The 13,284-nt window shown below is 38.5% G+C and overlaps 1 protein-coding gene across 5 annotated transcripts in view; it reads left to right on the forward strand.

Moving 5' to 3' along the window:
* Positions 1-13,284, forward strand: part of LOC479708 (S-adenosyl-L-methionine-dependent tRNA 4-demethylwyosine synthase TYW1) — a 245,697-nt gene that overhangs the window by 67,200 nt on the left and 165,213 nt on the right. For all 5 annotated transcript variants that reach the window (XM_038539010.1, XM_038539005.1, XM_038539006.1 and 2 more), the window contains exon 10: positions 10,364-10,482. In XM_038539010.1, coding sequence (XP_038394938.1) covers positions 10,364-10,482 — 119 coding nt within the window. The remainder of the gene's footprint in view (positions 1-10,363; positions 10,483-13,284) is intronic.

The raw sequence follows: 13,284 nt of genomic DNA on the forward strand, positions 1-13,284 counted from the left end.
GGATGTAAAGTGAGTCTCTTGTAGACAGCATAGAGTTGGATCATGTCTTTTTTATCCATTTTGCCAAGCTCTGTCTTTTGATTAAAGCATTTTATCCATTTAAATTTAAAGTAATTACTGATAAGGAGGGGCTTTTGTCATTGTGCCACTTTTTGTCTATGCTTTATTGCCTTTTTTTGTCCCTCATTTCCTGTATTTTTTTTTTTAAGATTTTATTTATTCATGAGAGACATACAGAGAGAGAGAGAGAGAGAGAGGCAGAGACACAGGCAGAGGGAGAAACAGACTCCATGCAGGGAACCTGATGTGGGACTCGATCCCAGGACACCAGGGATCATGCCCTGGGCCGAAGGCAGACGCTCAACCACTGAGCCACCCAGGCACCCCCATTTTTATCTTTCTGAGTGGGTTTTTTAAGTGAAATGTCTTAATTCCTTCTTAATTTACTTTTCTGTATATTGTATGGCTATTTTTTTTTTTTTGTGGTTACCGTGGGGATTACATTTAACATCTTAAAGATGTAGCATTTCAATTTAAAGTTACTGTAGTTTAACTTCAGTAACATGCAAAAACTCTACCTTTACAGTTCTGTCCCCACCCCTTTCAGTTATTGATGGCACAGAATTACATCTCATTACATTGTGAACACAGAAACATAAACTAGTAATTTCTCTAAATGCAGTTATCTCCTAAATTGTGTAGGAAACAAGATTTGGAATTACAAACTAAAGTTGCAGTAGTACTAGCTTATGCTAATAATTTTTTCTTTAGATGTCTCTTAAATCATGTAGAAAACAGAAGTTACAAACCATTGTTACAGTAACACTAGCTTTCCTAATTGCCCCTGTATTTACCTTGATTGATATCTTTACTTTTCCATATGGCTTGGAGGTACTGCCTAGTGTCCTTTCATTTCACCCTGCAAGAATCCCTTGAGTGTCTCTTGCAGGGCAGGTCTAGTGGTCATGCACTGCCTCAGCTTTTGTTTATCTGGGATGTCTCGATTTCTCCTCAGTTCTGAAGGATAGTTTTGCCTGATGTAGGATTCTTGGTTAACAATTTTTTTTTTTAAGGTTTTACTTATTTATTCATGACAGACAGAGAGAGAGAGAGAGAGAGAGAAGCAGAGACACAAGGCAGAAGGAGAAGCAGGCTCCATGCAGGGAGCCTGATCCCGGGTCTCCAGGATCACACCCTGGGGTGAAGGCAGGTGCTAAACCGCTGAGCCACCCAGGGATCCCCAACAGTTTTTTTTTTCTTTTAGCACTTTGAATATCTTGGCCCACTGCCTTCTGACCTCCAAAGTTTCAGATGAGAAATCTGCCTATAATTTTATGAATGACCCCTTGTATGTGATAATTCACTTTTCTCTTGCCACTTTCAAGGGTTATTCTTTGTCTTTTGAAAATTTGAGTCTAATGTGTCTTTGGGTCTCTTTGAGTTCATCTTGCTTGAAGTTTGTTTAGCTTCTTGGACGTTTACATTCATGTCTTTCATCAAAATTGGGAAAATTTCAGTTATTGTTTCTTCATATATTCTCTCTGCTTCTTATCTTGGGATATGCACGATGTGCATGTTGTTAAACAGACCCCTCCAGCTCTTTGCTTTTCTTCATTTTTCTTTCTTTCTGCTCCTCAGCCTTCATAAGTTCCATCATCTTAGGGTCTCTGATTCTTCTGCCCCCTCAGACCTGCCCTTGAATCCCTCTAGTGAATTTTTCATTTTAATTACTATGCTTTTTCAGCTCCAGAATTTTTTTGGTGTCTTTTTGGGCTTCTTAGCTCTTTAGTGGGTATTTCCATGTTGTTTACACATTATTTTGTTGATTTTCCCCACATCTTCCTTTAGTTCTTTGAGCATGTTTAGGACGGTGTTTTTAAGGTCTGTCTAACATATCTGCCATAAAGTATTTTTCAGGGACAGGTTCTGTTGAATTATTTTTTTCCCTTCGATTGGTACATACTTTCTTATATCTTTATGTGCCTTGTGGGCATTTGAATCTAGTCGTGGAACTCCCATTCTCCCTCTTCCTTAGGGTTTGCTGTTTTCTGTTGTTGGTTTTGTTTTATTGAGTTTTGTAGGCTCTTTCTGTAAGGATCAGGCTGAGGTGTAAACTTAGTGTCTTGCTTGTTTTCTGAGCCTTTCCCTGGCCATGCACAGTAACTTTGTTTCTCCCTGAATGTTCTGTTGTAATGGAATATCCTAGTCTTTAATGTCTGGTTCCTGAAAGGATGACAGTGTAAAGTGAAGGGGGTAAAAATAGATAGTGACCCTTTCAATCTCCTGGAAGTCACTTCAGCTGGAGGGGTAAGGCCTTGCAAAAATGGGGGTGGGGGCAACAATCTTGCCTCTACCCCTCTTTATACCTCTGTGCCCAGAAGCTGCAATTAGCAATCAGAGGACAGGTCCACAGGATTTTTCAGGACAGGGTCCTTTTTGCCCCCCTTCACTGCCACAGACTGTGTGCAAGCTGCCCTGGGACATGTGCACAGCTGTCTGCCACATGGTGGGGGTGGGTAGCTCCTCCTGGGCTGAGAGCTGAAGTGAAGGGTTTCAAGCCTTTTCCTGGAAGTTGCAAGCCTTCAGGAGACTCAAGTTCCAGAATATTTACATTAGACAGATCTGCAGTGCAGCTGTTGTCTAGGTGGGGAGACTGACTCTTGGTGCATCCTGCTCCTCCATCTTCCCTGAATTCATCTGTTTGTACTTTTTCAGACAGTTTAATCAGTTTGGAATTTAGTTTGCTCTAGGGTAGGAAATAAATATCTAGGTCAGGGGTCAGTAGATTTTTTCTTAAAGGGCTAGTGACTTTTTAACATTTTGTGGGTCATACGATCTATGTTGCAGCTTCTCAACTCTCCCAATGGGGCACAGAAGCATCCATAAACGATAAGTAAACAAATGGGTGATGGTATTCCAGCAAAACTTTGCTTATAGAAACAGGCAGCAGACTGGTTTTGTCCCATTGACTTCTGCATTGAATTCTCCATCCTCTGTCAAAAATTGGGGTCTGACATTTTACCCACTTGCAAGTTAGCAGGTTAGCTGGCCACAGCATCATTGATGTTGGCAGAAGTCACGGACAGTTTATTATAATAGCTGTAACCAGAATATCATTATTTAGTCTGGTTCCTGAGCCCCCAGCACCCATGAAGTAGCTCGAGAAGGGCCCGGTAATGTCTGTATATATGTTACAGAAGAGGAACCCCAAGTTTAGGGAACATGAAGCTTCTATAGTTGACACTAATCCTGCCTGACCTTTGCTATAGAGTGACATATCCTTATTATACTGGACAGTAAATACATATCATTTGCTCCAGAGAGAGACACTATATCTTCTAAGGCTATTTACTATACAAACCTTTTTGAAAAGATAGTCTAGAATAAAGGCAGCCAGCGCTGCTTGTATGACATTCAGAGAGAAAGAGAGGGAGACTGACCCATGGAGATTGTTCTCCCAACAACCTACCTCCATTCTTCCCCCTGCACTCCCATCCCCAAATTGGTGTGCACAGAGCCTGCCTGGTGATGGTGTCTTGAATTCATTCAGTGTGGCTCTGCTGGGCTGCAGTTGTATTTTCTCAGGCTCTCATTTGCTCTGAGGCCAAGAATTTATGGATTCATTAATCTGAGAGTATTTGTAATTCCCCCCCCCCCCCCCAGATTTATAAAATGGATTTAATTTTTTTTTTCCATGGATTTAATTCTAAGTGTGTATTACTCTCAGGTCTTTTCCTTTTCCACCCTACTTATTTACTAATTTTCAGATGTGAGAGCACTTTCTTTCAAAATGTGTTGTCTGAGGATTTGTGTTTTGGACAAGGGGGCATAAACTCCTTTCTCCCTGTTCCTTCCTGCTGTGTACAACTTTGAACCCTGGAAAACATAAGAGGCACCAAAAGAGAACTTTGAAAAGTGGTAAGAGGAAGGCTGACTAGTTTGGGGCCCCAGGAGTGGAGGAGCAATAGGACAACAGGATGTTTTACATCTCCCCATCTAAAGAAGGAGGCAACTCAGACCCCATGTTTCCTAATCCTTAATCTAGCAACAGAAAACCACCTGAGAGGGTTCATTGCTTCCTAGTATGGAATGAGAGTTCCTCCAACAGAATTAGGCAAGCCCAGTACCACTGCCAAGGGGATCAGTTAGGTGCTCCACTAACTGTAAGCATCTAGGACAAGTGGTCTCCTTCCCTGCTGGACCTGAAATTCCCTTCTCCTGTCAGGAGATATTAGGATGGCCAGGTGAAAGTGGGAAGAGAAAGATCCCTTCCCACCATCTACTTTAACAGTAAGTGACCTGACTTGTGAAATGCTCTCCATCCCTGCTGGGCCTGAGTCTTCCTTTCCCACTGAGAGACACCATATTGGCTGAGTGGCACTGGCAAGAGGGATCAATGGGGAAGTGGTCCAACTGGGGAAGACTCTTTATCCCTGTGGCCTGCCCTGTCTCACTCAATTACTGGGGCTGTCAGGGGCAATTAGCTAGAGGCACTTTGCCACACAAGCAGCTCAGATATTCTCCTCATCCATTGAGAAACCCTCAGAGAGAAACCCCTTCTACTTCCTCATATGGTAACAACAGAGACCAGTGGGATCCCAAGCAAAATTACATTGCAAAGGTTCTGAAAATTAAATTGCTTTTGAAACCACAGCACACAAAAATGGTCCTGGACCTGCATGCTTAGCCCAAACAAAGTGACTGCCTGCTAGAATAGGAGAATTAAATAGGATCTAGAGTCCCCTAACATAGTAGACAGAATGTCTAGGATGCAATAAAAATCACTTGTCATACCAAGAACCAAGAAAATCACAACTTGAACAAGAAAAGATAATGAGCTGATAACACCAGTGAATCAGATGATGGAATAATCTGACAAGGATTTTGAAGCAGCTGTCGTAAAAATGCTTCAGCAATCAGTTACAGATTCTCTCGAAACAGATGAAAAAATAAAAAAGTCTCAAGAAATGGAAGTTATAAAAAAGAACCAAGAGGGGATTATAAAATTGAAAAATATAGCAACAGAAAAAAACAAAACAAAACCTCAACCAAATGGGCTCAATAGTAGAACGGAGATGACAGAGGGTAGAATCAATGGCCTTAACCACATCAGTAGTATGATCTGTAAACAGGATAGCCCAATAAAATTCATTTGGTCTGAACAACAGAGAGGATACCCCAAACAGGGGTATCCCTGAACCCCAAACAGGATAAAACCAAAGAAATCCATACCAAGACACCTTAAAATTAATGATCAGAAAAGTAAGAAAAAAAAAATCTTGAAAGATGCTAGAGATAAATGATGTATTAACATTAATTTGACATCAGATTTCTCATCTGAAATCTTGGAGGCCGGAGGGAAGTGGTACACATTTTTCAAACGCTGAAAGAAAATACCTGACGACCATTAATTCTTTGTATGGCAAGACTGCCCTTTCAGAATGAAGATTAAATAAAGACATACATGAACGAGAACAAGGAATTTGTTGTTGGCTGATCTGCCCTTAAAAAATGGCTAAAGGGGGATCCCTGGGTGGTGCAGCGGTTTAGCGCCTGCCTTTGGCTCGGGGCATGATCCTGGAGTCCTGGGATCGAGTCCCACGTCGGGCTCCCTGCATGGAGCCTGCTTCTCCCTCTGCCTGTGTCTCTGCCTCTTTCTCTCTCTCTCTCTCTCTGTGTGACTATCATAAATAAATAAAAATTAAAAAAAAATGGCTAAAGGAAATTCTTCTAACCTAATGAAATGATAAAAGGAAGATTATTAGAGCACAGGAAAGTCAGAATAATGGAAAGATTAGACATTTTCCTCATGATTCTTATTAATCATATTTGATGATTGAAACAAAAATTAAAATACCATGTAATATTCAGCACAATGATATTTGAAAGAGGAAAAGTTAAAAGGATTTAAATGGAAGTGATGTTTCCACACTTAACATCAAGTATAAAATAATATCAGCAGACTATGAGAGTCATGTATATATGTAAGCATACATATATATATACACACATTATATACATAAGTCCTGTATATGTGGAAGATTCAGAAAAACCACTATAAAAACTAAACAAGGAGCTACCAACACCTATGGTGAATGTTTACAAAGGGATAACTAGGAAAAAAAACCCAACAAGATAAGATGGAATACCAAAAATGTTTTAAGTAACCTGCAGGAAATAAAAAAAAAAAGTAATGGATATGAGAATGGGAGGAAACAAGCAGAAAACAAATAATAAAATAGCAGACCTGAGGACTAATGTATTAGTGATTGCTTCAAATGTAAATATTCTAAATATACCAAACAAATGATAGCTAATCGGCAGAATGGGTAAAAAAAATAGGACTTCAAAATATGATGTTGATAAGAAACTTACTTCAAATTCAGTGACATAGGTGGGTTGAGTAAAATGACAGAAAGATGCATACCATGCCAACAATAATCCAAAAGGTAGGATTGCTCATGTCAATATCAGATTAAGAAGGTCTCAGAGCAAAGAAACGTACTTAGAGACAGAGAATGACATTTCATAGTGATGAAAGGATAATCCACACTAAATGAGTATACACCAAACATTGGAGGCTCAAAACTGATACAGTTAAATGGAGAAATCTTAAAAAAATAAAAACTCACAATTATAGTTGGGGACTTTTTTTTTTTTTTTTTGACTTTTTTGTTTTTTTAAAGTGTACGTGCGAGCTGGGGAGGGGCAGAAGGCCAAGAAGGGAATCTCAAGCAGAGTTTCTGCTGAAAGCAGAGCCCTAAGATCTTATGACTCTAAGATCATGACCTAAGCTGAAACCAAGAGTTGGATGCTTGGCCACCCAGGCACCCCTTTAGTTGGGGACTTTGAAACTCTCTTTTACCTACTTGACTGAAAATCATGAGACTATAGAAAATCTGAGCAACACAGTTAACTAATAGGATCTAGTTGACAAATAGAGAACTTACCACCCAGCAACAGCAGAATACATATGTTTTCAAGTGCCTATGGAACATTGACCAAGACAGACCATCCTAGACCATAGAATAAAGCTCAGTGAATTTACAGGAATTGAAATCCTACTGTTGTTCTCTGACCATAATGGAATCAAACTAGAAACTAATAATGAAAACAAAAGGAAAATCTCTATATAGAAATTAAACAATGCATTTCTAAATAAGCCCTGGGTCAAAGAAGTCTCAGGAAATGAAAAAAATACATACAACCGAATGACAATAAAAATAAAACAAACTGTATATGGGATGTAGCTCAGTGCTCAGAGAGAATTTTTTTTCAAGATTTTATTTATTTATTCATGGGAGACACAGAAAGGAGAGACAGGCTCCCTGCAGGGAGCCTGATGTGGGACTCGATCACAGGACCCTGTGATCACACCTGAGTCAAAGGCAGACGCTCAATCACTAAGCCACTCAGGTGTCCCTCAGAGGGAAATTTAAAGCAATAAATGCTTATGTTAGAAATGAGGAAAGATAACGAATCAGAAATCAATGAAAATTTAGGTGAGTGTAAATGTAAATGAAAGTCTAAATGTAAATCTAAGTAAATGTTGATGGATTGAAAGACATAATATGGTAAATTGTTAGTTTTCCCCAAATTGATCTGTAGGTTTAATGCAGTTACTACTAAAATACTAGTAAGGTTTTTGTAGAAATAGACAAGCTTATTCTGAAATTTATAAGGAATGGCGCTAGCCTTAAAATAGCTTAAATAATGTTTAGGGAGAATAAAATGGGAGGAGTCATATACTCTGATACTGTAGCTTATATAGCTTACTCTAATGCTATAGTAATCAAGACAGCGTGGTACTAGTGGAGAGATGGATCAGACTCATAGACCAGTAGAACAGAATAGAGGTCCTAGAAATAAGCACACAAACATGCCTACCTGATTTTTTTTTTTCCAAAGGTGCAAAAGCAATTCCTTGGAGGACAGGTAACCTTGCCAACAAATGGTGCTGGGGTAATTAGACATCCAGCGGTAGAATATCACTGCTACCACCCACTACCATCACCACCACCATCACCACCACCACCACCAGACTGCACACACCGGAAGTACATTCACACATACAAACACAAAGATTTTTTTTTTAACTTCACATCTTACATAAAAATTAACTGAAAATCGATGAACTAAAGTGAACTAAAGTAAAACTATAAAACTTTCAGGAAAAAAAGTTTTTAAAAGAGAAACATGTCATCCCTCTTCTCCCATCCCTCTCCCTTCATCATTTTAGCCCTTCAGTGTTCAGTTTGGACAGCACACCTCTGGGAAGTTCTCACTGGTCCTGCAAGGCTGGCTGGGTCAGTCACCTATCTCATGGGCTCCCGTAACACCATGGTGGACATTTGTCTTTTCTCTGCTTGCCCAGCATCTGAGCCTTTTTGTGTTTGGGGGAATTCTCTGTTAAATTAGCTTCCTTTAACACAAGGGCCCACTGACTGCTATAGAAGCTGAGGAACAGAGATACTGTTTCTTGGAACCATGTGCTGGCAGCATGGGTATAACAGTATCATTTAGGATGGTTATTGTTTTTGCCCAAGACTTTGAGTATGGAGTGAGTGATGAAAGGATCTGGGACATGGAGACCTCATTCTTGAGCTCATGGTGGCAGCATCTCCTTTCCAGGAGTGGTGCTGGCGATGGTATCCAGAGAGTGGTGGCATCTACAGTAGATGGCTTCTGAGAGATTGAAGGGTGGTCCTGCTGCCAGCCTTCCTTCATTCCTGCCTTTCTAAAGATTCTGTGAGCTGTGGAGTCCTTTCAATAAATCCTTTTTCTGTTTAGTCAGAGTCAGTTTCTGTTGCTTGCAAAAGAATCTTTCTTAATTGATTCAAACACCCTATCATAATAGTATTGCACATTTTGCCTGTTTACTTGCAATTTCCTCATACTAGATCATGGTTGGGGGCTCTGTCTTATTCATCATTGTACATTCGGCACACAGTGTGCTTGAGGTATATTACCTTCTCAGTAAACAATGAGATTTTCGGGTTCAACTTTGTTTTTCTATTGCCATGATATTTAGTGGCATTTAGTGAGCTTTTATTTTTTGTTTTTAGTGCTGTTTGCAAGATTTGAATGTTTTATTTGCCTTGTGGATATCTTATTGGGAACTTGGGAGAGAATTTGTAGTTCCCTTGAACGATATTTTTTCTTTACTTCTTATTTTTCTTAATGCAAATATCAAGTGAGATGGACAGGGGAACCCTTTTTATCAGGACAAAAAATAAGACTTTGTGATCAACCAACATAGTAATCAAGCTGGTAAATTTTTTGTAATTTTCCTTTATTATGGATAGCATAATGTTAGCACACTAATATATTTTACACACACACACACACACACACACACACACACACACACAGGCTCCTTGTATCTCCTTGTTTGTTCCTGTTGTTAATCCCCTCATGTTTCAGTTGCAACTGAGATGAGTCAACATGTCCGTTATCTTGGATGACTTTGTTTTGCCCCTCCAGTGGGGAATGCCTTTGAATGTATCTCCTTCTTAGCCCTTCCCCTTTCCTCCATTAATATGAGCCAAGTCACCATAACCTTATTTGCCTCCTCTCCCCTCCCCCAGATTTCACTTTTACTGAAATCAAGCCTATCTTGCAGAGTTTCTAGATGAATCTTTCAGATGAGATCTCGAAAAGCTTGGTACTGTTTTATGATTCCAACCCTAAGTTGATCTGTACTATTTCTTCAAATTATTTGTTCTTACTACACTCAGCATGGGTAAAACACTCACATATTAAATAGTGTCCTTTTTGGGAAAAATCTATTTCTTTTTTTTTTTTTTTTTTTTTTTGGAAAAATCTATTTCTTACACTCATGCTGCTTGTTCCATCAGCAAGTCTCAGTATGTTCAAGTTCTGCCATTCAGTTGACATAGAATATGTTCCAGAACGTATTCTCTTACCCACCCTTTCTTATTCAAAACAGACATACCCTGTCGACTGAGGGCTGCTCCCCTCTTCTAGGAGCTTGTCTTATCTATCCCTATCTATCCCTATTCCCTACTCTAATCTAATAGTATTATATCTTATTGTACTGATATTATTTGAGGCAGTTAAATGGATTTGAAACTAAAAGCGTCAGTGGTCTTCTCTATAGAGCTTTCAGAGTTAATGAATCATAGGTTTATTTCATTGGATTTTAGAAGACTTAAAGCACCATCAAAACCCAAAGCTGTATCAAAACACTATAATGTTAATTTTCTGTATCAGGGAGATATCAGTAGGGGTATTTATGATTATGAAATGCAGATATTTTTTCTTAAAAATGATGCCTTGGTGTTTTGTTTTCTTGCCTTGAGGATTTTATTCAGATTATTATTTGTTTTTTTTACTTTCACAGTCAATGCTCCGAGGGAGAGGAGGTTGTTATAAACATACGTTCTATGGCATCGAAAGCCATCGTTGCATGGAAACTACCCCAAGCTTGGCTTGTGCAAATAAATGTGTCTTCTGTTGGCGGTAAGTAAAAATGAATGGCTGTGGTAACCAAATATGTAACCATCTATTATAATCAATTTCTGTTCAGCCTTGCACTCAAATTTATTTAAAGCTCTGCTATTTCTGTAATTAATTCCCCCTTTCATTCCTAATATATTTATGTATTGGTTGTATTTACTCCACTGATTTTATCAGGGGTTTGCCAATTTTTTGTCTTTTGAAGACATAGATTTTAGTTTCATGAATCCTCTGCATTATATCTTTGCTTCTTTGTTCAATAATCTACTACTATTTTTTTCCCTCTGTTTTTCTTCAACTTAAATTAGACTGTTAACTCTTTACTATTTGGTCTTCTGTAAGTCTTTTTTTTTTTTTTAAGATTTATTTATTTATTCATTCAGAGAGAGCAAAGAGAGAGGCAGAGACACAGGCAGAGGGAGAAGCAGGCTCCATGCAGGAAGCCTGATGTGGGACTTGATCCTGGGTCTCCAGGATCACACCCCGGGCTGCAGGTGGCGCTAAACCGCTGCGCCACCGGGGCTGCCCCTTCTGTAAGTCTTTAATCAGAAATTTTCATCTGAGTAATTCTTTAGCTACATTCCATAGATTTTGATTAGTTAATTTTTTTAAAATTATTTTTTTTGTTTGAATATAGTTGACATACATGGTAGTTTCAGCTGTGCAACATAGTGATTCAACAAATTTATGCCTTATGCTGTGCTCACTACAAGTGTAGCTTTCATCTATTACCATACAACGCTACTATAATACACTTACTGTATTCCCTATTATGAACCTTTTATTCTTGTGATGACTTATTCTTTCTGTAAATGGAAGCCAGGGTATCTCACTCCCCTTCACTCATATTGCCCATTCCCATCCCTCTCCCCTTCTGGTAACCATCAGTTCTCTGTATAGTGCTGATTCTTTTTGTTTGTTTCTTTGTTTATTCATTTGTTTTTAGATTACAAATATAAGTGAAATCACATGTATTTGTCTGTCTTTGCCTTTTTTCATGTAGCATAACACCCTCTAGGTTCATCTGAGTTGTTGCGTATGGCAATGTCTCATTCTTTTATGGCTGAGTAATATTCCATTGTCCTTATGTACCTCATCTTCTTGATCCATTCACCTGTTAGTGGGCACTTGGGCTGCTTCCATATCATGGTTATTGTAAATAATGTTGCAATAAACAAGGGTACATATATCTTTTTGTTTTCTTTGGGTAAATACCCAGTAGTGGAATTATTGGATCATATGGTAATTCTATTTATAATTTTTTGAGTAGCCTCTGTACTGTTTTCCATAGTGCCTGTACCAATTTATATTCCCATTAACTGTGCACAAGTGGTTCTTTTTCTCCATATCCTTGACCATACTTGTTATTTCTTGTCTTTAGTTTTAACTATTCTGACAGGTATTAGGTGATATCTCATTGTGGTTTTCATTTGCATTTCCTTGATGATTGGTGGTTTTGAACATCTTTTCATGTGTCTATTGGTCGTCTTTATGTCTTTTGAAAAATGTCTATTCAAGTCCTTTGCCCATTTTAAATCAGATTATTTGCTTTCTAGTGTTGAGTTATGAGGTCTTTATATATTTTGAGTATTAACTCCTTATGAGACATACCAGTCTTCTAGTGTTTTCTTTGAGTCCTTTGACAGTTACTTTTTAACTTCCCCTTTAGCTCTTTGGCTCATTCTTTGCATGATGAATTCTCTCTGATTTTGTCTTTTGCTTTCTTTTATTGCTCTATGTTATAATGGCAGGAGAAGTAAAGCATCTTTGTGACTTCATTAAATATCTGTAGTTTGACACCTTTATATTCTTTGTTTTGTTTTTTTCAGAGACAGAACTCATTAGTTGGGGAGCAGGTATGGGGTGTCGGGGAGGGGCAGAGGGAGAGGGAGAGAGAGAATCTTAAGCAGGCTCCATACTTAGTGCAGACTGGATGCAAAGCTTGGTCTCACAACCCTGAGATCTTGACTTGAGCCAAAATCAAGAGTTGGGTGGTTAACCGACTGAGTTGCCCAGGTGCCTCAAACACCTTCATATTCTCATATCTCTGGCCCTAGTGTCCCTTCTGAGTTTTCATCCTCTGTTTGCAATTGCCTGTTGGATATATTCCCTCAGATGATCCACAGGTACTTTAAGCCCAGTTTGTCCACAGTGGGATACTCTGTGAACCATTTTTTCCTAATTTGGTAATGGCACCTTTAGCAATCCAGTGTCTCAGGCTGAAAAGCTCTTCTTTATCTAACTCACTGTATCGATTTGTATGCCTAATTCCATTTTAGATTCTCAGTATTTCACCCTTCAGCAACCAAAATGATTTAATACTTGCCATATCTTAATGCTATATCTTCATTTATCCATCATATTGGTACAAGAGCTAGAATTCTTTTTTTAATGGTTTTATATCATTGATCATAAAAGTAATTCATGCTTGTTATAGAAACAGAAACACCAAAACGTATAAAGAGAAACAACTATCTGTAATTCCAGAATCTAGGCAAAGCATTGTTAATGCTTTGGAGTATATGCTTTCTTTTCTTTTTTTTCCCTTAGTCTTCTTAGTTTTTTTTTCAAAAACATGGTTGAAATCACTCTCTACTTTCTGTTTTTTATCTTGCTCTATCATTAAAACCTTGTAAGCATAAAATTTTTGTTTTGAAATAATTCTGGATATATAAAAGAGTTACAAAGATAGTAGAGTTTCTGTATACTTTTCACCTAACTTTCCCTAATGTATTTTTTTGGAAGATTTTACTTATTTATTAGAGTCACAGAGAGGGGGGGGGGGCAGAGACACAGGCAGAGGCA

Source organism: Canis lupus, chromosome 6 (genome assembly GCF_011100685.1).
Source record: "Canis lupus familiaris isolate Mischka breed German Shepherd chromosome 6, alternate assembly UU_Cfam_GSD_1.0, whole genome shotgun sequence".
Classification (NCBI taxonomy): domain Eukaryota; kingdom Metazoa; phylum Chordata; class Mammalia; order Carnivora; family Canidae; genus Canis; species Canis lupus.